Source organism: Chanodichthys erythropterus, chromosome 2, assembly GCF_024489055.1.
Source record: "Chanodichthys erythropterus isolate Z2021 chromosome 2, ASM2448905v1, whole genome shotgun sequence".
Lineage (NCBI taxonomy): Eukaryota > Metazoa > Chordata > Actinopteri > Cypriniformes > Xenocyprididae > Chanodichthys > Chanodichthys erythropterus.
The window spans coordinates 12,579,969-12,601,548 of NC_090222.1; the positions used below are offsets into that span (position 1 = coordinate 12,579,969).

The following is a 21,580-nucleotide window of genomic DNA, read 5'->3' on the forward strand; positions in this document are numbered from 1 at the left end:
CTGATGCAGTGATATAGGTCTTGCAAAACGGTTGCTAGGGTACTCTGTTTAGTTGCTAGAGAGTGGCTTGGCATCTGCCAGTGATGATACTCCAAAGGCTGCTTGTCAGTATGAATGATATAAATTAACCCTAAGATGTTCAGATTTGAAGATATCCCTCTTTAGGTTTGGGTTGCTAGGGTGCTCTAAATGGTTGCTAGGGCAAGGCTAGACAGTTAGCAGTCTTAAACTAATAGACTACATGTGTGCCCAAATCAAAAGAGCCAAACCCACATGTCTCTATGATGTTCTGATTCATTTATATCCATATCATACATTTTTCAATGGACGTCTATGGGGTGGTTGCTAGGGTGTGGCTATGATGATGATTTTAGGTCATTACCTATCCATGGGTTTCAAAGACGTCACTTCCGCTATGCCCACCACCATATTTGTGCCCGAGATGGCCAAGGGCGTAGATTTGGTTTCAACTTTGGGGGGGTTGAACGTTGGTATGGTTGTATTGTATTGGAGAGGGGGGGGCGGGCGGGGGGGGGGTGGGTTGTAACTGATGGCTTTGAATATTGGGGGAGTTACCTCATGTTTCTTCATTTCAAACAAAGATAATTCTAACAGAGCCAAATTCTATTTACAAAACATGTAACTAGTGTGTGAAATTGGCCTTACCCTTCCATCCCTCTGAGTCTAATTGGCCCATGGTCAGCTCTATAAACATTCATTGCATTTTGCAAAGAATATATATTGAGACATACAGGTTCAAGGCCGGGATGGTCTGTCATGCATGATATCTGATTCGGAACTTGGCCCATTCTTCTTGTGACCTGCAAAAGAAAAAAGCATAATGGCACTGTTATTTACAGAAACCTTCCATACTTTTGAAGTAGCAGAAATCCCACACAGGTTTAAAAAATTATTACCCAGTGCGGTTTTGAAATAACTGTGGTATTTCCATGCAACATATAGCCTATTCTCTCTCTCGAGGGCCATACGTGCACAATTTCCACAAGTACAGCTGTGAAAAAAAGATATTTATAGACAACGATGTACGTTTTTGTTACTAATAGCTAAATCATAATCACACTACAGCAGCTGAGTAGTAAATATGACACTGATTATACTGAATGGCATCTATGCTTTACTTTGGTTGGCTAAATAAATCAAATTTCAAATCATATCGCTATTGTCAATTTATTAGAAACAAATAAATTCAATTAATTAGAAACAAACAAATTCGCACTACCCAGTTCGCTGTTTAGAGTTGTTAATGCAAAGTGAAGAAGCTATCATTGTAAAACCATACACTGACACATTATAACAATTAAAGTTTTTACAATGCTAAAAACAAATTTGTGACAACTGACGTTATGAGTTATCGTGTAAAGTTAATGCTATATGCTAGTTCTTGTATTGATGTAACAGTTACGTTTTGCAGGTTCATACTGAAAATAAAGACTAAGTTATCACTCAGAAACGTCCATGGCCAATCGCCAAAAAATTGGTTGTTCCTCTACATATGCATCTTCATCAGAAACAGGCTCAAACATATAAGGTTGAATAACCTAATCTCTCCATCATTCACGCCGTACAGTTCGCTATAACTGTGAGCTACTGAAAGGAGCCGCACCGTGAAACAGCCAATCAGAGCAGAGCACCATATTACTATTCATGACCCTTCCAAATAAAGTAAAAACAGACCTTTTCATTCTTTCTGTAAAACCATATCTGGACAATTTTTGACCTAAAAAAGCCACATACCCTCTATGTAGATATCAGAGAACAATTTAAAATGTTTTTTCAAATAATTCTATGGCACCTTTAACTGATCATCTTGTAATGAATGTCATTTCAGTTCTACTTTCTGAGTATGAATTATCATATGCAGTAAAAGACAACAATACTCAAGTACTGTAAAAGGTTTTGCCACTAACTCGACTGACTTCTCTTCTGTATGATTTCAGTCTCTTTAGACCTTACTCTACATGATTTATGAGCTTCTACAACTTTTAACCTCCTAACTGATCTCCTTTCCCCGAATTGATCATAGAAATAAAAACAGTATAAATAACTTTACAATAAGGTCTCATTTATTAACATTAATATATTAACCAACATCAACTAACAATGAGCAATATCTTTGCTACAGTATTTATTAATCTTTATGTTAGTTAATAAAAATAGTCATTCATTGTTAGTTCATGATAGTTCACAGTGCATTAACTAATGTTAACAAATGAAACCTTATTGTTTGTGCCCAATAAGATTAAGAGAAAACTGTTATTCATTTTTATGGTAACACAATAAGCACAACCATAATCACGCTCTCTCAATATTCAAAGTGCAGCTAAGACCAATTTTTTCTTTGACACAGAGCTAAGAGATGGTTACAACTACACTGCCCGGCCTAAAATAGCTTTCATGTTGAGAGATATTTGTATTCATCAGGGAGCCGGTCTCAAAATGTGGTGACACGAGATCTTGTCACATCCCTATAGCTATTCATTAATGATGGAATGTAAAAGCATTTTTTCTGTTCCGCATACTTGAAAAAACAAACAAACAAACAAACAAAAACAAAAAACACTTCCTCATTTCATTATTTTTGAGTCAGTATAAATCAATCACCACGTTTGTTCATGCAGCCCACTTCAGTCAGGCTTACAGTCAGCTGTAGTCAGCTAGGGTACTTTGTTTGGTTGCTAGGGAGTAGCTTAGCATCTGCCAGTAATGATACACCAAAGGCTGCTTGCCAATATAAGCCAATGTCCAGAAGAAGATTAATAAGTATGCAAGATAACAATAATGATGTTTTGCCTTTGGCAAGCATCATTAATAATAAGTATGCAGCATTACAATAATGATACTTCACCTTTGGCAAGCACCATTAATACTAGAATGTACTATGGTACTTGGGGTGGTCGCTAAGGTGTTGCTAGGCGGTTGCTAGGGTGTTCTGGGTGGTTGCTATGGTTTTACTAGGTGGTTGGTAGTTGTCACAGATGGTTACTATGGAGTTTTTATAGAGTTTGTAGCATGTTCTTAGCCCACTTTAGCACTTAGCTAATCACCACTAGCATGAGTCAAAAGAGCCAACCCCCATGTCTCTACAATGCTCTGATGCAGTGATATAGGTCTTGCAAAACGGTTGCTAGGGTACTCTGTTTAGTTGCTAGAGAGTGGCTTGGCATCTGCCAGTGATGATACTCCAAAGGCTGCTTGTCAGTATGAATGATATAAATTAACCCTAAGATGTTCAGATTTGAAGATATCCCTCTTTAGGTTTGGGTTGCTAGGGTGCTCTAAATGGTTGCTAGGGCAAGGCTAGACAGTTAGCAGTCTTAAACTAATAGACTACATGTGTGCCCAAATCAAAAGAGCCAAACCCACATGTCTCTATGATGTTCTGATTCATTTATATCCATATCATACATTTTTCAATGGACGTCTATGGGGTGGTTGCTAGGGTGTGGCTATGATGATGATTTTAGGTCATTACCTATCCAGGGGTTTCAAAGACGTCACTTCCGCTATGCCCACCACCATATTTGTGCCCGAGATGGCCAAGGGCGTAGATTTGGTTTCAACTTTGGGGGGGTTGAACGTTGGTATGGTTGTATTGTATTGGAGAGGGGGGGGCGGGCGGGGGGGTGGGTTGTAACTGATGGCTTTGAATATTGGGGGAGTTACCTCCCCCCATCCCCCCACAAACTATGCCCCTGGAGATGGCAACTAACACAGCAGCGCTTCATTGTATTGATGGTCATCTTTAGCTTCAGCGCAAGTGCTCAAACAGCAACACAAAACATTATCTACGATTGTGGCTGTCATATTAATAACATTTTAATGCTCTACACTATTGTATTAAAATATTGTGAATTCTAGTTGCTGTGTTTCGGCGTGTTGTTACAGGATGAACGCATCCACAACAGGAGCTATTCTGACTACGTTACTAGTTCAAGTTCATGTGCGCATGATTTTGTGCAAATATAAGTTGTAATTTTATGTTTATCTTGTATAAATATATATGAATTACCATATATAGGATGTTCCGTTGAGTTAATTAACCTTCTAGCAAAGCACTTCAGTTTACGGGTGTTCATTCAGCGCGCCTAACATTAGCTCAATCAGTAATGTTATTATCAAAATGAGATGATTAGAGGAAAAAAACTGTTATTGTTTGTAATCCTTATTATTACCCAAACCATGTGTTTATGAAAATAATACGAGAACAATATAAGTACTAGCTATTAAAAAATAATGCATTAATTTTTTGAAAACATGAAAGTTTTAATATTACAGTAGTAATCATTGCTGTTTTGAGCTGCGCACGCTGAAGCTGAAGAGAATCAAAACCCATAAACTGAAGGTTAATTAAAGGTCCCGTTCTTCGTGATCCCATGTTTCAAACTTTAGTTAGTGTGTAATGTTGTTGTTAGAGTATAAATAAAATCTGTAAAATTTTAAAGCTCAAAGTTCAATGCCAAGCGAGATATTTTATTTAACAGAAGTCGCCTACATCGAACGGCCAGTTTGGACTACATCCCTCTACTTCTTCTTTAATGACGTCACTAAAACAGTTTTTTGACTATCCTCCGCCCACAGGAATACACAAAAAAGGGGGCGTGGTCTTGTTGCGCTCCCACAGAGAAGAGCAAGAGTTGCGTTTGTAGAGTGTGTTTGTCGCCATGTCGTCGAAACGGTGTTATTTTCATCCTGCAGTCCAGTCACCTTTGTTTGGCCTTCCCAGGGATGCTGTACTTAGAGATCAATGGTTACAATTTATGTTTAACTCGGTTCCCGAAAATTATAATTGTGGTATCCTAACTGCAATAGTTAATGTTGGACTGCGGTGCACATAATGGCCACAAGAGGGGACTATGTTTATGTATATGGCTGTTTTCCGTATGAGGTACTCTTCTGAGTGAGTGCTAACGTTGTACATTTTCTGTCGCTGCTTGTGGAGATTAAAGAGTTCAGTCTCTCTGGAATTATTGTCTTTTGTGTTCATTTTAACAACACCACAATAATCCAGATGTAAAACTATGTGCAGCACATGTTATGGTAAGAGGTGTGACCTTTCCGGGCAAGGAGCGCTAAGCTGCTGTCGAATCACAACACAGGAACCGCTGGCACAATCAGAACTCGTTACGTATTTCTGAAGGAGGGACTTCATAGAACAAGGAAGTCATCAGCCCGTTTTTATGACAGTGGAAACAGCGGTATACAGATAAGTAAATTATGTGAAAAATACTGTGTTTTTTTACACGCGAAACATGAACACGTTATATTGCACACTATAAACACAATCAAAGTGTAAAGTTCCACCCACTAGCCCAACGACGGCGTCTAGTGGTCTGGTCGAAGGTACTTTGCGTGTAAGTCCTCTGGCACTGAAAAATCATCTTAATTTAATACAATTTTGTGTCTAATTAAAAATCTGACTCCATGAATAGTTTTAATCTGACTCCAATTATAAGTGACTCTTAGTTACAAAATGTGTCCGATGCAACAGCTGATCGTGATTAGTTGTATTTAAATTTGGATCTTAGATTTTTCTGATTATCTTATAATTACAAATATTTGGTTCACTGCAGTCCCGGTATCGCTTTAGAAGAGTCATTTCGGCCGAATTAAATGCTCTTCCCGATCACAAACTCGTCAGTTCTGATCTTAAACATTGGATGCAGGGTAAATATCTACCTTTAAGTCGGTCGCGCTCTGCTTACTCGTAACAAAAAGCATAGTTTTGATATATTTACGAAAAACTGCAACTTATTTAAGACAGTGATTGTCAGAAATCAGAATGGACTCAATTGACGTGCTCTATGCTCCATCCATCAAACCTTCCGTATGAACAATCCTGAACACAGATTTGAGGTAATACCTTCGCTTTTATCTACTAGAAATAATGAATTTAAGATTAATACAGAATAAATCAAGAATAACATTTATTAATTTGCCAGGCAGGATACAACATCAATAAGAATAATCAAAACAGAATACATCACCCAACCGATCAGCATAAAATACAAAATACAATTCAAACCAAAATATTAAAAAGAATTTCAAAGAGTCAGCATACCTGGCAAATAGAGAGATACACACAGCAGTTGTGCGGGAAGCTCTGATTACAGATTTCTTCCTTGAGTGGTTTGCCAAGTCCCTTTAAATACCCAAATCTTAACAAAAGAGCAGTAAACATTTAGCACCCAAATATTCATGCAACTTTTGTCGGACCTTTCTCGTGCTCCAAATGGTCACACGCCTGGTTTTTGGGAATCAAACAAATGGTTGATTGGGGCATTTCCCACACCAGGAGAACAGGCTCTGTTATCTTTATTCTTGCTCTTTGATGTGGGAGTGAAACCATCTTACCAGCCGCACCAGACGCATTTACATTGAAGTGACTTAAAACACCTAAGATCATAAATTTGTGAGGTCTACATGGCCTGAGAGGAAGAAGAAGGTGTGAGGAGTCAGGAACTCAGCATGGGGGGAAGAGAGGATGCTGAGCTGGGTATTTGTCACATGCTCTTTCTCACAGATCCTCGCTTCAGATTAGAGAGTTTTTATTGTTTTATTACAGGATAGAAATCTTGAATTCAGTCTTGGTGAAATCCATCCTTACAGTTTCCGCCCTTGGTCCCTTGGGGCAGATCCAGAGCAGTCCCTGAGGGGCCACTATCCATGGATTTCTTGCAGCTTGCTTACAGTTGTAGCTTCTGTAAGGCTGGTACCCGTAGTGGACTGAGCGCAATGGCCACATTAGTTGAAGTGCGCATTGCACGGAGGAGACATCTGAAGTAGCAGCACTGGATGAGAGTAAATAAGAAGATGAGCACACTGGCGATGGCGCATCCCCGAAACATCCAGTCCCACCAGGTGTAAACATACCAAGCTGAGCGGGTAGAGGAACTAGACAGGATCTCTGCAGTTCTTTTCGCCAGGTTTGCTTCCACTTGTGCTTGGTTAAGGTGGTATTCAGTCTGTAAAAGAATTCCTTGAACTAAGTCCATCGTGTTGACCAAAGCTTGTGTGCTCTGCTCATAAAAAGTGTCCTCCCACCATGGGGAAACATCTACGTCTAGTGGTACCTTCCCCAGGATATTTATCTGGCCCATTGAAAAGTCCTCCTTCACTTCCAAGCAGAAAGTGTGGTTTGCAGGGCAGGTCAGACCTCCGTAAGTGAAGGAATTCATCTCGCTTACGATGCACCACTGAGTATGAGACACTTGGACAGCATCGGAATGGCCATGTAAAGACTGCACATTAATGAGTTTAGAATCATTTGCAGAAAAAGGTTGTAAAGTATTGCAGGTACAGATAGTGTAACTAGATGTTTCATGACAACAGGTGCGAGTGGTAAATAAGGTTTCACTGCCCTTCAAAGTAATATACCCCGTAAGATGGTCCCATTTAATGATCTGATCCTTCACTACAACGCCAATGGAGCGTATGGTAGTGGAATTTAAGTAGACTTGATCTGGGTGAATTAAAGGGAAAGTGGCAAAAAACCCAATACAACCAATACATTCATTTCCATTATACATCATTAATGTTGATAACAATTCAGGATAGTTAATGTTCTTCATTTTTTCTGAAGTAAGCCATCTATGCAGATCTAAAATTTCTATAAGATCATTTAAAACATGTCTAGGCGTCTTATGAAGACGAAGATCTAAAATTTCTTGTCTTGCTGCAGTAAACAAATCTTGTGCATACAATCTACAGGCTAAGTCATGCTCGATGGTACGGGTCTGATTGAAAATTGCTTTACTGGTCGTCAGAAGCGCCTGCGCTTCGGATCTGACCGCTTTGATTATGTTCTCATTACTATTAGTGATGTGTTGGAAACCAGTGGCCACCTGGTTTGCCAACCATGCTGAAAATTGAGATTGACCTGTGATTTTATAAGTGTTAGATATAGAATTTACTGATCCAAAAAGGCCTGCTATATTTCCAAATAGGTCTCGTTTAGAACGAGCAGGTGGAATTTGGACTGCAAGTCTGTTTTTGTAATCAGAAACTAAATCATCGATGCGTGACTGTAGCCATGTATAAGTTTCATCATTATGATTACAATGTTCTACATAAGCAGACAAAATGTTAGAGATGTTGTACGTCACATGTGTTATCACAAGATTAACATCATGAAGCAAAGTTTTGTTTATGTTTCCTTTGATAAAGCCACCCGGAGGGGTGGGATATAGTTTTGGACACTGTGTGGGCTTTTTGTATCCACAGGTAGTTAAATTAAAGCAATGATGCGATGTCCATGAACAATTATGAGGGCTAGTAAAATCATCCACATTTGCCGCACATTTTCCCACACAGTATGTTCCTTCTTTTCGTCCAGTCCAAACAAATGTTTTCAAATTATTTTTTGGTTTAGGATTTGTTAGGTTAAAAAAAAAGTTCAGTAAACTTCAAATGTGTATTATTATGTGTTGTAGCGTGTCTACACTTATATGTTGATGGTTTTAGATCCTTAATGGAGTAACATTTTTTGGGATCTTGACCATAATTATTGATTTTATACACTAACTCTTGACTACCAATGTTTGAACCCGGATACTCATTAAGTTGATTCCAGGTAGTAATGTTATGTTCCATTTTTGGTGCGAGTGTGTAACCTGTGAGGTTTGTGTCTGGGAGATGGGTAGAACCTGTCTTACAGCAGATTTTAGTTACACAATTTGGTTCCGGTGCTAATCCGGGAGGCCATGTGACTATTTCTTTGTATGTAATTGGAGTGTAAGATGTGGATGGCCCCTTAGTATATTTCCATACCCATCTCCCGCATCCTAGAGTGTGTGTGAGTGTGACTCGTTGTCCCAACTCGATACAGCTGGGTCCAGACACCGCCCTGGAATCCGGCCTCCATGGAATTGCAGTGACTGTCCTATGGAGAGGAAAGATCATAATTAATTCAATGAACCTTTGAATCGTTTACACTGGGACATGTGATACCATTTTAATTTTCCTCTGATGGTCACGGCCACACAGCTGTTGCAGACAGCTTTAATTTCATAGGGCCCATGCCATCTAGGGGAGAATGCATTTTGTTTTACAAAAACGCGTACCATCACAATATCTCCTTCTGAAAATTTTGTTTCAGAGATTGGGTTGAACTGTGCATCATTTGTCAGGTCTGACTGTTGTCGTTTCAGATCAGCCTGAGCGTGCAACACCTTCAATCTTTCTTGCAATTGCACCAAAACAGTCTGCTGTGTTGCGAGCATTAAAGGCCCCAGGTCTGCTGGGGAAATTTCTGGATCAATGGGCAACTTCATCACCCTTCCAGTCATAAGCTCATATGGGCTAATGCCTGTAGCTTTTGATGGGGTTGCACGCAGCACAGTCAGAACAGTGGGCAAAACATCAATCCACTTGTTTTGGTGTTGAGCTATCTGCTTGGAGATATTTTCTTTGATGGAACGGTTAACGCGCTCAACCATTCCAGAACTTTGTGGCCGATATGATACGTGCAATCTTTGTTTAATGTTCAGCATTTTGCACATATCTTTCATAACCTGTCCAGTAAAATGAGTTCCTTGATCGGATTCAATTTGGATTGGTGCTCCCCAAAGGGGGATGATTTGGTTCGCCATCACACGTGCCACTGTGTTTGCGGTGTTATTGCGAGTGGGAATTGCTTCAACCCATTTTGAGAATTTATCAATTATCACGAGGCAATATCGATACCCCCCCATGGCACTGGGTAGCGGGCCAATGAAATCCATTTGTAGGGACTCCCAGAGTCCTTTAGGTGGTTCTGGCCTGCGCAGATTTGTCCGACCTGGTTTTCCCTGGTTAATAGAGGCACACACTAGACAGATGTTACACCATCTTTCAATGTCAGCTGTCATTCCTTGCCACCAAAATTGTTTTTGTATCAACTGTGCTGTCTTTGTTGCAGACACATGCGCATATTCATGATACAATTTAATTATTGGCTTTTGTAACGCTTCTGGAACGACAAATTTTCCATCTCGGATGACTATGCCTTCGATTACGTTAACCATCTGATCATGTTTCAAGTGTGGCGCAAGTTCTCCATCAGAGACCCACAGATCTTGCTGATACTGTTTGAGGTCTATGGGTGTAACTTGCGCCGCACTTGCTACAGAAGCAGAGGGTGGTTCTTTTGCCATACGTCACCTTTCACTGCTGCCAGCTTAGCCAATTGGTCAGCAATATTATTGTTTTTCTCATGCACATCAGGGTTCTTGCTGATGTGTGCACGCACTTTTACAACGGAAATGGGGGCTTCTCGCGCTTGAATTTCTTGCCAAATTGCAGTTATAGTGTTGAAATGCTTTATAGGCGTTCCGGCAGACGTGAGGAAATTACGCAATTGCCACTGGGCCATAAAATCTGTTACCACGCCATACGCATAACGACTGTCCGTATATACGCAGAGCGGATCAGGGTGTGCCTTAATTGCTTCTAGCAATGCGACGAGTTCAGCTTCCTGTGCGGATATGTTAGATGGCAATTTAAACAATAACTGTTGTTTTGCATCTGTATCGGAGAGATGAGGAGCCCACACTGCACAGCCAGTATAGAAGTGACCATTTTGACAAAATCGAGAACCATCAATGTACACATATACTTGGCCTGGTAGTGGCTGGTCATGTACAAGGCTTTGTGCCTCTTGTTCAGGCTGGCATGTGTGTGGAAGTCCCTCAACATCTCCGAGCAGATGTGGCAAGATTCGCGTGTTTTTTACTGTGATTTCACGTGCTTGAATGTCTGCTAACCATCTCGCTAATCTCTGGGAGGAAACTCCCTTTATCCGGCCTTGCAACAACATTTGTACAGGCGTGTGCATTGTGTGTATAACAACAGGTTGAAAGCCAACAATGGGTTCTGTTGTTTTTAGCATCCAATGCACCGCGAGTACCTGCTGTGTACATGGGTCAAATCCTTGTTCAACTAGAGATTTTTTCCGGCTGTAATAAGCGATTGGACGCAGTTTTCCCCCATGTTCCTGAGCTAAGACTCCACTTAATGTGATTTCATGTGCGTCAACTTGAATATGAAAGTTTTTTGATGGGCTGGGCAAGCCCAGGGCGGGCGCGGCGCACAATCGTTGTTTTAAATTGGTAAACGCTTGTTCATGTTTATCAGTCCATTCAAGGACATCATTTGGCTTGGTTTTGCCTTTTAAAAGCGAATACAACGGTGCGGCAGTATTTGCAAAATCAGGGATAAAATCTCGTAAATAGTTTGCTGTACCTAACACTTTCTGCAGCGAGTTCAAAGTATGAGGTCGGGGCAGTTCGGCAATGCATTTCTTTCTGTCATCTGTTAAAGCTCTGTGACTTTGAGTCAGAGTGTACCCTAAATAATGTACTTCTCTTTGCGCAATTTGGGCTTTTTCTTTGTTCATTTTGAAGCCTGCGTCTCCTAGCATCTGTAACACTTTGTCAACCAGTTGCAAGTGGCTCTCGAGTGGTTCTTTTGTAGCAATCAATATGTCGTCTACATAGTGAACGACTTCACCAGTCCCTAATAAGGGAGCGAGCACATCTGCCACAGCTCTGTGAAAAATGGCTGGGCTATTGTGAAGGCCTTGTGGCATTCTTTCCCATGTGTACTGCATTTGATTTACAGTAAAAGCTAACTTCCATTGGTCTTCTCTTTTGACTTTAATAGACCAAAAACCATTTTTAATGTCAAGCACTGTGAACCACGAAGCACTGGTTGAGATTTGTGATAAGATGGTAGAAGGGTTTGCCACTATAGGTGTTGCTTTGGGTAACACTTTGTTGAGACGTTGATAATCAATGCAAAGGCGCCATTTACCGTTGGGTTTTGGAACGGGTAAACACGGAGAATTTGTAGTTGAACTGCATCGTCGAACTATCCCTCTAATTTCAAGTTGTTTCACTATCTCATGAACAGCGATCTCTGCCTCTGGCTTGATGCGATATTGTTTCTGTGGGGGAGGGGGCTCTCCCTCAATGCATACTTCAAAGTCAATGAGGCCACAGTCATGTTCATGATTAGCCCAAACCTCGCTGTGTTTGTTGATGAGAAGTTGAATCGGATCTGTATTGGATATGGACATAATACTGGCATGTCTTTGAGACGGACATTTCTTTGCTGTTTTGTTAGTTTGCACTTCAATTTGTTTCTCAAAACAATGAATTACAAAACCATGTTTTCTCATAATGTCCATTCCCAATACAGTTCCTTCACTGTTATCTGGTAAATACCAGAACGATTCGTTTAACACTACCATGCCTAAATCGAGCTGGACCGGTTGTGTTTGGGTTGCTGTCATCAAAGTGTCGCCTATACCTTTAATCTGGATCGTTCGTGTACTTAAGGGTAGTGGAATATTTGTGCAGGAACAGGCGGCACCGGTATCAATTAGGATGTTAACTAACCGGCCTCCAAGGTTAGCTCTTACTTTGATTCGATTGCTGCTTTTGATAATGCTTCCTACAGTAACGGAGGCCACGCACCCCTATTGGGGATTGTCATATTTTGCTAGTAGGACAGCAAGATCTGCCTGCAAATTTTGGTATGGGCTGTTTTGGTTTGACGATTGATTTTCGGCTTTATTTGGGCTGTTCTCTGGAGCATCATTTTTCGCAATCAAATTTCCTAAGCGCTTTAGAATTTCACTGTCATTTTTAGAGCGCCCTGTTTGGTTGTTTTGTGCCTTTTTCAATCTAAAACAATTTTGAATGCTATGGTTACTTTTTTTGCAATAATAGCATCGAAATTGTGATTGAGGTTTAGGGCCAGAAGTTGTAGCACCGTTTCCTTCTGCTAACCATTGCGTTGTTGAGACGGAACGAGCTTTAGTCTGTTTTAGTCTGGCTTCTATTTTGGAAGCCCAATCCACCAATGACCGGTAGGTATTCTCAGGTGGATCGGCTCCATGCACTAACGCTTGCTGAATGTGAGATCCTGCATTATTTTTCAGGAGTTGTAGTAAAACTTCCTGATCGCGCTGTGCATCTTCTAAGCCTGAATGCTCTTTGTACGTCACCCATAAACGTTCCGCATACATTTCAAATGGCTCTTTATTGGCCTGTTTTATCTCTAAAATCCTATTCCACTCAGCGTGTGTTGGTCCCCTTAACTCTAATAAAGTTTCTTTCAATCTTTCATACACGTCGTTTTCATTCTCATCTTCTCTTTTAATTACAATTTCTCCAGATCTCAATTCAGGGGACATTTTTGGTTTTAGCTCCTCTGGAATAGTGAGGAGAGCAATCTGCCAAACATCTCGGACCTCTAAATTGTACACTGATGCTTGTAGCATTAAGTTGTCCCAGTAGGGTTGGAAAGGGCCTTTCCTTGGCATCATTCCCACAACTTCTTTGTGTTTGGTACATTCTTCGCAAGTTAAAGGACGGCTAATGGTAGTGACTTCATCATCAGCGTTAGTCATTGTTTTAAGTACAGCAATTTTCATTGGTTTTCTAAGAACAGCGCCAGTTTTAGATCGAGTCTTTACGGGACTGTATTGTCTCTCTTCGGGTCTATTTGGGCGATAATTCATATCACTTGCGGGTTCTGGAGAGGAATCGCGCACCACCGAACTAGGTTTTGTCCTTGGAGTTCGGCTACGAACCTCAGTGATGGACAAATTATCTTTAACATTGCTTGCTAAAGCAGCAACATCATCTTCATCACTATCACTGTTTATCTCGCCTCCGAATTTAGAATTTATCGCCGCTATTTTAACCGCAGCTACGGGAAACCCTGCAGACTCGCAGCACTCTTCAAGAGCGGATGTGTATTTTTTATCCAATATTAACTTGTTTTCGAGCTTTTTAATTTGCGTTTCCATCGCGTCGCCCTGTCTTGCCCAAGTTTGTTTTTCATACACAGATGCTTCGACCTGTGCTCTGAGCTTTTTAAGCTCATCTGATCGCGTTGCTTCTAGCTCTTTTATGTTCGCTATTATGCGTTCGTTTTCTGCAATAGTAGCCAAATCATTTCGACGCAGCATATAAACAATCGCGACCAGTAATTTTCGATAGGAAGATTTAGCTTCCAATTTTCGGCCTTCGGTAACGTACCAGGCTAGAATTTGATCATTGTTCCACTCAAAATCTACTCCCTTGTTACGCAGACGAAAAAGGAGGTCTTTTATTTTCAAAGCGTGCGATTCCATTATTTCTCTGTCTACACTCGAACTACCATTTCCCTGATAAGCCATGTTGTTACTCTAATAATCTCAAACACCACCGGGTTTTTCGGTTCCGGTCTATCCTGGGTATACCGACCCGTTCTACAAATGTGTCTATATATGGTGCGTCTAGGTTTTCCCTCAAACGTTTCTAAAAAGATAAACAAAACATGGACTTACCACAGTATCTGCAGACAGAGAAGGAGAATCTCAAACCTCATTCCTTGTTTGGATCTGAATCGTCGCGCCAGATGACGTCACTCGCCTGAGACTGGAGGATCACGTCGGGGTCACCACTGTAAAGTTCCACCCACTAGCCCAACGACGGCGTCTAGTGGTCTGGTCGAAGGTACTTTGCGTGTAAGTCCTCTGGCACTGAAAAATCATCTTAATTTAATACAATTTTGTGTCTAATTAAAAATCTGACTCCATGAATAGTTTTAATCTGACTCCAATTATAAGTGACTCTTAGTTACAAAATGTGTCCGATGCAACAGCTGATCGTGATTAGTTGTATTTAAATTTGGATCTTAGATTTTTCTGATTATCTTATAATTACAAATATTTGGTTCACTGCAGTCCCGGTATCGCTTTAGAAGAGTCATTTCGGCCGAATTAAATGCTCTTCCCGATCACAAACTCGTCAGTTCTGATCTTAAACATTGGATGCAGGGTAAATATCTACCTTTAAGTCGGTCGCGCTCTGCTTACTCGTAACAAAAAGCATAGTTTTGATATATTTACGAAAAACTGCAACTTATTTAAGACAGTGATTGTCAGAAATCAGAATGGACTCAATTGACGTGCTCTATGCTCCATCCATCAAACCTTCCGTATGAACAATCCTGAACACAGATTTGAGGTAATACCTTCGCTTTTATCTACTAGAAATAATGAATTTAAGATTAATACAGAATAAATCAAGAATAACATTTATTAATTTGCCAGGCAGGATACAACATCAATAAGAATAATCAAAACAGAATACATCACCCAACCGATCAGCATAAAATACAAAATACAATTCAAACCAAAATATTAAAAAGAATTTCAAAGAGTCAGCATACCTGGCAAATAGAGAGATACACACAGCAGTTGTGCGGGAAGCTCTGATTACAGATTTCTTCCTTGAGTGGTTTGCCAAGTCCCTTTAAATACCCAAATCTTAACAAAAGAGCAGTAAACATTTAGCACCCAAATATTCATGCAACTTTTGTCGGACCTTTCTCGTGCTCCAAATGGTCACACGCCTGGTTTTTGGGAATCAAACAAATGGTTGATTGGGGCATTTCCCACACCAGGAGAACAGGCTCTGTTATCTTTATTCTTGCTCTTTGATGTGGGAGTGAAACCATCTTACCAGCCGCACCAGACGCATTTACATTGAAGTGACTTAAAACACCTAAGATCATAAATTTGTGAGGTCTACATGGCCTGAGAGGAAGAAGAAGGTGTGAGGAGTCAGGAACTCAGCATGGGGGGAAGAGAGGATGCTGAGCTGGGTATTTGTCACATGCTCTTTCTCACAGATCCTCGCTTCAGATTAGAGAGTTTTTATTGTTTTATTACAGGATAGAAATCTTGAATTCAGTCTTGGTGAAATCCATCCTTACAGTTTCCGCCCTTGGTCCCTTGGGGCAGATCCAGAGCAGTCCCTGAGGGGCCACTATCCATGGATTTCTTGCAGCTTGCTTACAGTTGTAGCTTCTGTAAGGCTGGTACCCGTAGTGGACTGAGCGCAATGGCCACATTAGTTGAAGTGCGCATTGCACGGAGGAGACATCTGAAGTAGCAGCACTGGATGAGAGTAAATAAGAAGATGAGCACACTGGCGATGGCGCATCCCCGAAACATCCAGTCCCACCAGGTGTAAACATACCAAGCTGAGCGGGTAGAGGAACTAGACAGGATCTCTGCAGTTCTTTTCGCCAGGTTTGCTTCCACTTGTGCTTGGTTAAGGTGGTATTCAGTCTGTAAAAGAATTCCTTGAACTAAGTCCATCGTGTTGACCAAAGCTTGTGTGCTCTGCTCATAAAAAGTGTCCTCCCACCATGGGGAAACATCTACGTCTAGTGGTACCTTCCCCAGGATATTTATCTGGCCCATTGAAAAGTCCTCCTTCACTTCCAAGCAGAAAGTGTGGTTTGCAGGGCAGGTCAGACCTCCGTAAGTGAAGGAATTCATCTCGCTTACGATGCACCACTGAGTATGAGACACTTGGACAGCATCGGAATGGCCATGTAAAGACTGCATATTAATGAGTTTAGAATCATTTGCAGAAAAAGGTTGTAAAGTATTGCAGGTACAGATAGTGTAACTAGATGTTTCATGACAACAGGTGCGAGTGGTAAATAAGGTTTCACTGCCCTTCAAAGTAATATACCCCGTAAGATGGTCCCATTTAATGATCTGATCCTTCACTACAACGCCAATGGAGCGTATGGTAGTGGAATTTAAGTAGACTTGATCTGGGTGAATTAAAGGGAAAGTGGCAAAAAACCCAATACAACCAATACATTCATTTCCATTATACATCATTAATGTTGATAACAATTCAGGATAGTTAATGTTCTTCATTTTTTCTGAAGTAAGCCATCTATGCAGATCTAAAATTTCTATAAGATCATTTAAAACATGTCTAGGCGTCTTATGAAGACGAAGATCTAAAATTTCTTGTCTTGCTGCAGTAAACAAATCTTGTGCATACAATCTACAGGCTAAGTCATGCTCGATGGTACGGGTCTGATTGAAAATTGCTTTACTGGTCGTCAGAAGCGCCTGCGCTTCGGATCTGACCGCTTTGATTATGTTCTCATTACTATTAGTGATGTGTTGGAAACCAGTGGCCACCTGGTTTGCCAACCATGCTGAAAATTGAGATTGACCTGTGATTTTATAAGTGTTAGATATAGAATTTACTGATCCAAAAAGGCCTGCTATATTTCCAAATAGGTCTCGTTTAGAACGAGCAGGTGGAATTTGGACTGCAAGTCTGTTTTTGTAATCAGAAACTAAATCATCGATGCGTGACTGTAGCCATGTATAAGTTTCATCATTATGATTACAATGTTCTACATAAGCAGACAAAATGTTAGAGATGTTGTACGTCACATGTGTTATCACAAGATTAACATCATGAAGCAAAGTTTTGTTTATGTTTCCTTTGATAAAGCCACCCGGAGGGGTGGGATATAGTTTTGGACACTGTGTGGGCTTTTTGTATCCACAGGTAGTTAAATTAAAGCAATGATGCGATGTCCATGAACAATTATGAGGGCTAGTAAAATCATCCATATTTGCCGCACATTTTCCCACACAGTATGTTCCTTCTTTTCGTCCAGTCCAAACAAATGTTTTCAAATTATTTTTTGGTTTAGGATTTGTTAGGTTAAAAAAAAGTTCAGTAAACTTCAAATGTGTATTATTATGTGTTGTAGCGTGTCTACACTTATATGTTGATGGTTTTAGATCCTTAATGGAGTAACATTTTTTGGGATCTTGACCATAATTATTGATTTTATACACTAACTCTTGACTACCAATGTTTGAACCCGGATACTCATTAAGTTGATTCCAGGTAGTAATGTTATGTTCCATTTTTGGTGCGAGTGTGTAACCTGTGAGGTTTGTGTCTGGGAGATGGGTAGAACCTGTCTTACAGCAGATTTTAGTTACACAATTTGGTTCCGGTGCTAATCCGGGAGGCCATGTGACTATTTCTTTGTATGTAATTGGAGTGTAAGATGTGGATGGCCCCTTAGTATATTTCCATACCCATCTCCCGCATCCTAGAGTGTGTGTGAGTGTGACTCGTTGTCCCAACTCGATACAGCTGGGTCCAGACACCGCCCTGGAATCCGGCCTCCATGGAATTGCAGTGACTGTCCTATGGAGAGGAAAGATCATAATTAATTCAATGAACCTTTGAATCGTTTACACTGGGACATGTGATACCATTTTAATTTTCCTCTGATGGTCACGGCCACACAGCTGTTGCAGACAGCTTTAATTTCATAGGGCCCATGCCATCTAGGGGAGAATGCATTTTGTTTTACAAAAACGCGTACCATCACAATATCTCCTTCTGAAAATTTTGTTTCAGAGATTGGGTTGAACTGTGCATCATTTGTCAGGTCTGACTGTTGTCGTTTCAGATCAGCCTGAGCGTGCAACACCTTCAATCTTTCTTGCAATTGCACCAAAACAGTCTGCTGTGTTGCGAGCATTAAAGGCCCCAGGTCTGCTGGGGAAATTTCTGGATCAATGGGCAACTTCATCACCCTTCCAGTCATAAGCTCATATGGGCTAATGCCTGTAGCTTTTGATGGGGTTGCACGCAGCACAGCCAGAACAGTGGGCAAAACATCAATCCACTTGTTTTGGTGTTGAGCTATCTGCTTGGAGATATTTTCTTTGATGGAACGGTTAACGCGCTCAACCATTCCAGAACTTTGTGGCCGATATGATACGTGCAATCTTTGTTTAATGTTCAGCATTTTGCACATATCTTTCATAACCTGTCCAGTAAAATGAGTTCCTTGATCGGATTCAATTTGGATTGGTGCTCCCCAAAGGGGGATGATTTGGTTCGCCATCACACGTGCCACTGTGTTTGCGGTGTTATTGCGAGTGGGAATTGCTTCAACCCATTTTGAGAATTTATCAATTATCACGAGGCAATATCGATACCCCCCCTTGGCACTGGGTAGCGGGCCAATGAAATCCATTTGTAGGGACTCCCAGGGTCCTTTAGGTGGTTCTGGCCTGCGCAGATTTGTCCGACCTGGTTTTCCCTGGTTAATAGAGGCACACACTAGACAGATGTTACACCATCTTTCAATGTCAGCTGTCATTCCTTGCCACCAAAATTGTTTTTGTATCAACTGTGCTGTCTTTGTTGCAGACACATGCGCATATTCATGATACAATTTAATTATTGGCTTTTGTAACGCTTCTGGAACGACAAATTTTCCATCTCGGATGACTATGCCTTCGATTACGTTAACCATCTGATCATGTTTCAAGTGTGGCGCAAGTTCTCCATCAGAGACCCACAGATCTTGCTGATACTGTTTGAGGTCTATGGGTGTAACTTGCGCCGCACTTGCTACAGAAGCAGAGGGTGGTTCTTTTTGCCATACGTCACCTTTCACTGCTGCCAGCTTAGCCAATTGGTCAGCAATATTATTGTTTTTCTCATGCACATCAGGGTTCTTGCTGATGTGTGCACGCACTTTTACAACGGAAATGGGGGCTTCTCGCGCTTGAATTTCTTGCCAAATTGCAGTTATAGTGTTGAAATGCTTTATAGGCGTTCCGGCAGACGTGAGGAAATTACGCAATTGCCACTGGGCCATAAAATCTGTTACCACGCCATACGCATAACGACTGTCCGTATATACGCAGAGCGGATCAGGGTGTGCCTTAATTGCTTCTAGCAATGCGACGAGTTCAGCTTCCTGTGCGGATATGTTAGATGGCAATTTAAACAATAACTGTTGTTTTGCATCTGTATCGGAGAGATGAGGAGCCCACACTGCACAGCCAGTATAGAAGTGACCATTTTGACAAAATCGAGAACCATCAATGTACACATATACTTGGCCTGGTAGTGGCTGGTCATGTACAAGGCTTTGTGCCTCTTGTTCAGGCTGGCATGTGTGTGGAAGTCCCTCAACATCTCCGAGCAGATGTGGCAAGATTCGCGTGTTTTTTACTGTGATTTCACGTGCTTGAATGTCTGCTAACCATCTCGCTAATCTCTGGGAGGAAACTCCCTTTATCCGGCCTTGCAACAACATTTGTACAGGCGTGTGCATTGTGTGTATAACAACAGGTTGAAAGCCAACAATGGGTTCTGTTGTTTTTAGCATCCAATGCACCGCGAGTACCTGCTGTGTACATGGGTCAAATCCTTGTTCAACTAGAGATTTTTTCCGGCTGTAATAAGCGATTGGACGCAGTTTTCCCCCATGTTCCTGAGCTAAGACTCCACTTAATGTGATTTCATGTGCGTCAACTTGAATATGAAAGTTTTTTGATGGGCTGGGCAAGCCCAGGGCGGGCGCGGCGCACAATCGTTGTTTTAAATTGGTAAACGCTTGTTCATGTTTATCAGTCCATTCAAGGACATCATTTGGCTTGGTTTTGCCTTTTAAAAGCGAATACAACGGTGCGGCAGTATTTGCAAAATCAGGGATAAAATCTCGTAAATAGTTTGCTGTACCTAACACTTTCTGCAGCGAGTTCAAAGTATGAGGTCGGGGCAGTTCGGCAATGCATTTCTTTCTGTCATCTGTTAAAGCTCTGTGACTTTGAGTCAGAGTGTACCCTAAATAATGTACTTCTCTTTGCGCAATTTGGGCTTTTTCTTTGTTCATTTTGAAGCCTGCGTCTCCTAGCATCTGTAACACTTTGTCAACCAGTTGCAAGTGGCTCTCGAGTGGTTCTTTTGTAGCAATCAATATGTCGTCTACATAGTGAACGACTTCACCAGTCCCTAATAAGGGAGCGAGCACATCTGCCACAGCTCTGTGAAAAATGGCTGGGCTATTGTGAAGGCCTTGTGGCATTCTTTCCCATGTGTACTGCATTTGATTTACAGTAAAAGCTAACTTCCATTGGTCTTCTCTTTTGACTTTAATAGACCAAAAACCATTTTTAATGTCAAGCACTGTGAACCACGAAGCACTGGTTGAGATTTGTGATAAGATGGTAGAAGGGTTTGCCACTATAGGTGTTGCTTTGGGTAACACTTTGTTGAGACGTTGATAATCAATGCAAAGGCGCCATTTACCGTTGGGTTTTGGAACGGGTAAACACGGAGAATTTGTAGTTGAACTGCATCGTCGAACTATCCCTCTAATTTCAAGTTGTTTCACTATCTCATGAACAGCGATCTCTGCCTCTGGCTTGATGCGATATTGTTTCTGTGGGGGAGGGGGCTCTCCCTCAATGCATACTTCAAAGTCAATGAGGCCACAGTCATGTTCATGATTAGCCCAAACCTCGCTGTGTTTGTTGATGAGAAGTTGAATCGGATCTGTATTGGATATGGACATAATACTGGCATGTCTTTGAGACGGACATTTCTTTGCTGTTTTGTTAGTTTGCACTTCAATTTGTTTCTCAAAACAATGAATTACAAAACCATGTTTTCTCATAATGTCCATTCCCAATACAGTTCCTTCACTGTTATCTGGTAAATACCAGAACGATTCGTTTAACACTACCATGCCTAAATCGAGCTGGACCGGTTGTGTTTGGGTTGCTGTCATCAAAGTGTCGCCTATACCTTTAATCTGGATCGTTCGTGTACTTAAGGGTAGTGGAATATTTGTGCAGGAACAGGCGGCACCGGTATCAATTAGGATGTTAACTAACCGGCCTCCAAGGTTAGCTCTTACTTTGATTCGATTGCTGCTT

At 41.1% G+C, this 21,580-nt stretch overlaps 2 protein-coding genes across 2 annotated transcripts; both read right to left on the bottom strand.

Moving 5' to 3' along the window:
- Positions 1-5,735: 5,735 nt before the first annotated feature.
- Positions 5,736-10,151, bottom strand: LOC137029060 (uncharacterized). Its single transcript, XM_067398578.1, has 5 exons — positions 10,014-10,151; positions 9,081-9,806; positions 8,788-8,899; positions 8,543-8,645; positions 5,736-8,289 (listed from the first exon to the last, which is right to left on the bottom strand). Exons 1-5 carry the CDS (start codon positions 10,149-10,151, stop codon positions 6,705-6,707), a joined length of 2,664 nt encoding a protein of 887 aa, XP_067254679.1. The 3' UTR covers positions 5,736-6,704.
- Positions 10,152-14,709: 4,558 nt separating this feature from the next.
- LOC137024822 (uncharacterized) lies at positions 14,710-17,905 on the bottom strand. Its single transcript, XM_067392714.1, has one exon. It carries the CDS (start codon positions 17,750-17,752, stop codon positions 15,848-15,850), a length of 1,905 nt encoding a protein of 634 aa, XP_067248815.1. The 5' UTR covers positions 17,753-17,905; the 3' UTR covers positions 14,710-15,847.
- Between the last annotated feature and the right edge of the window lie 3,675 nt (positions 17,906-21,580).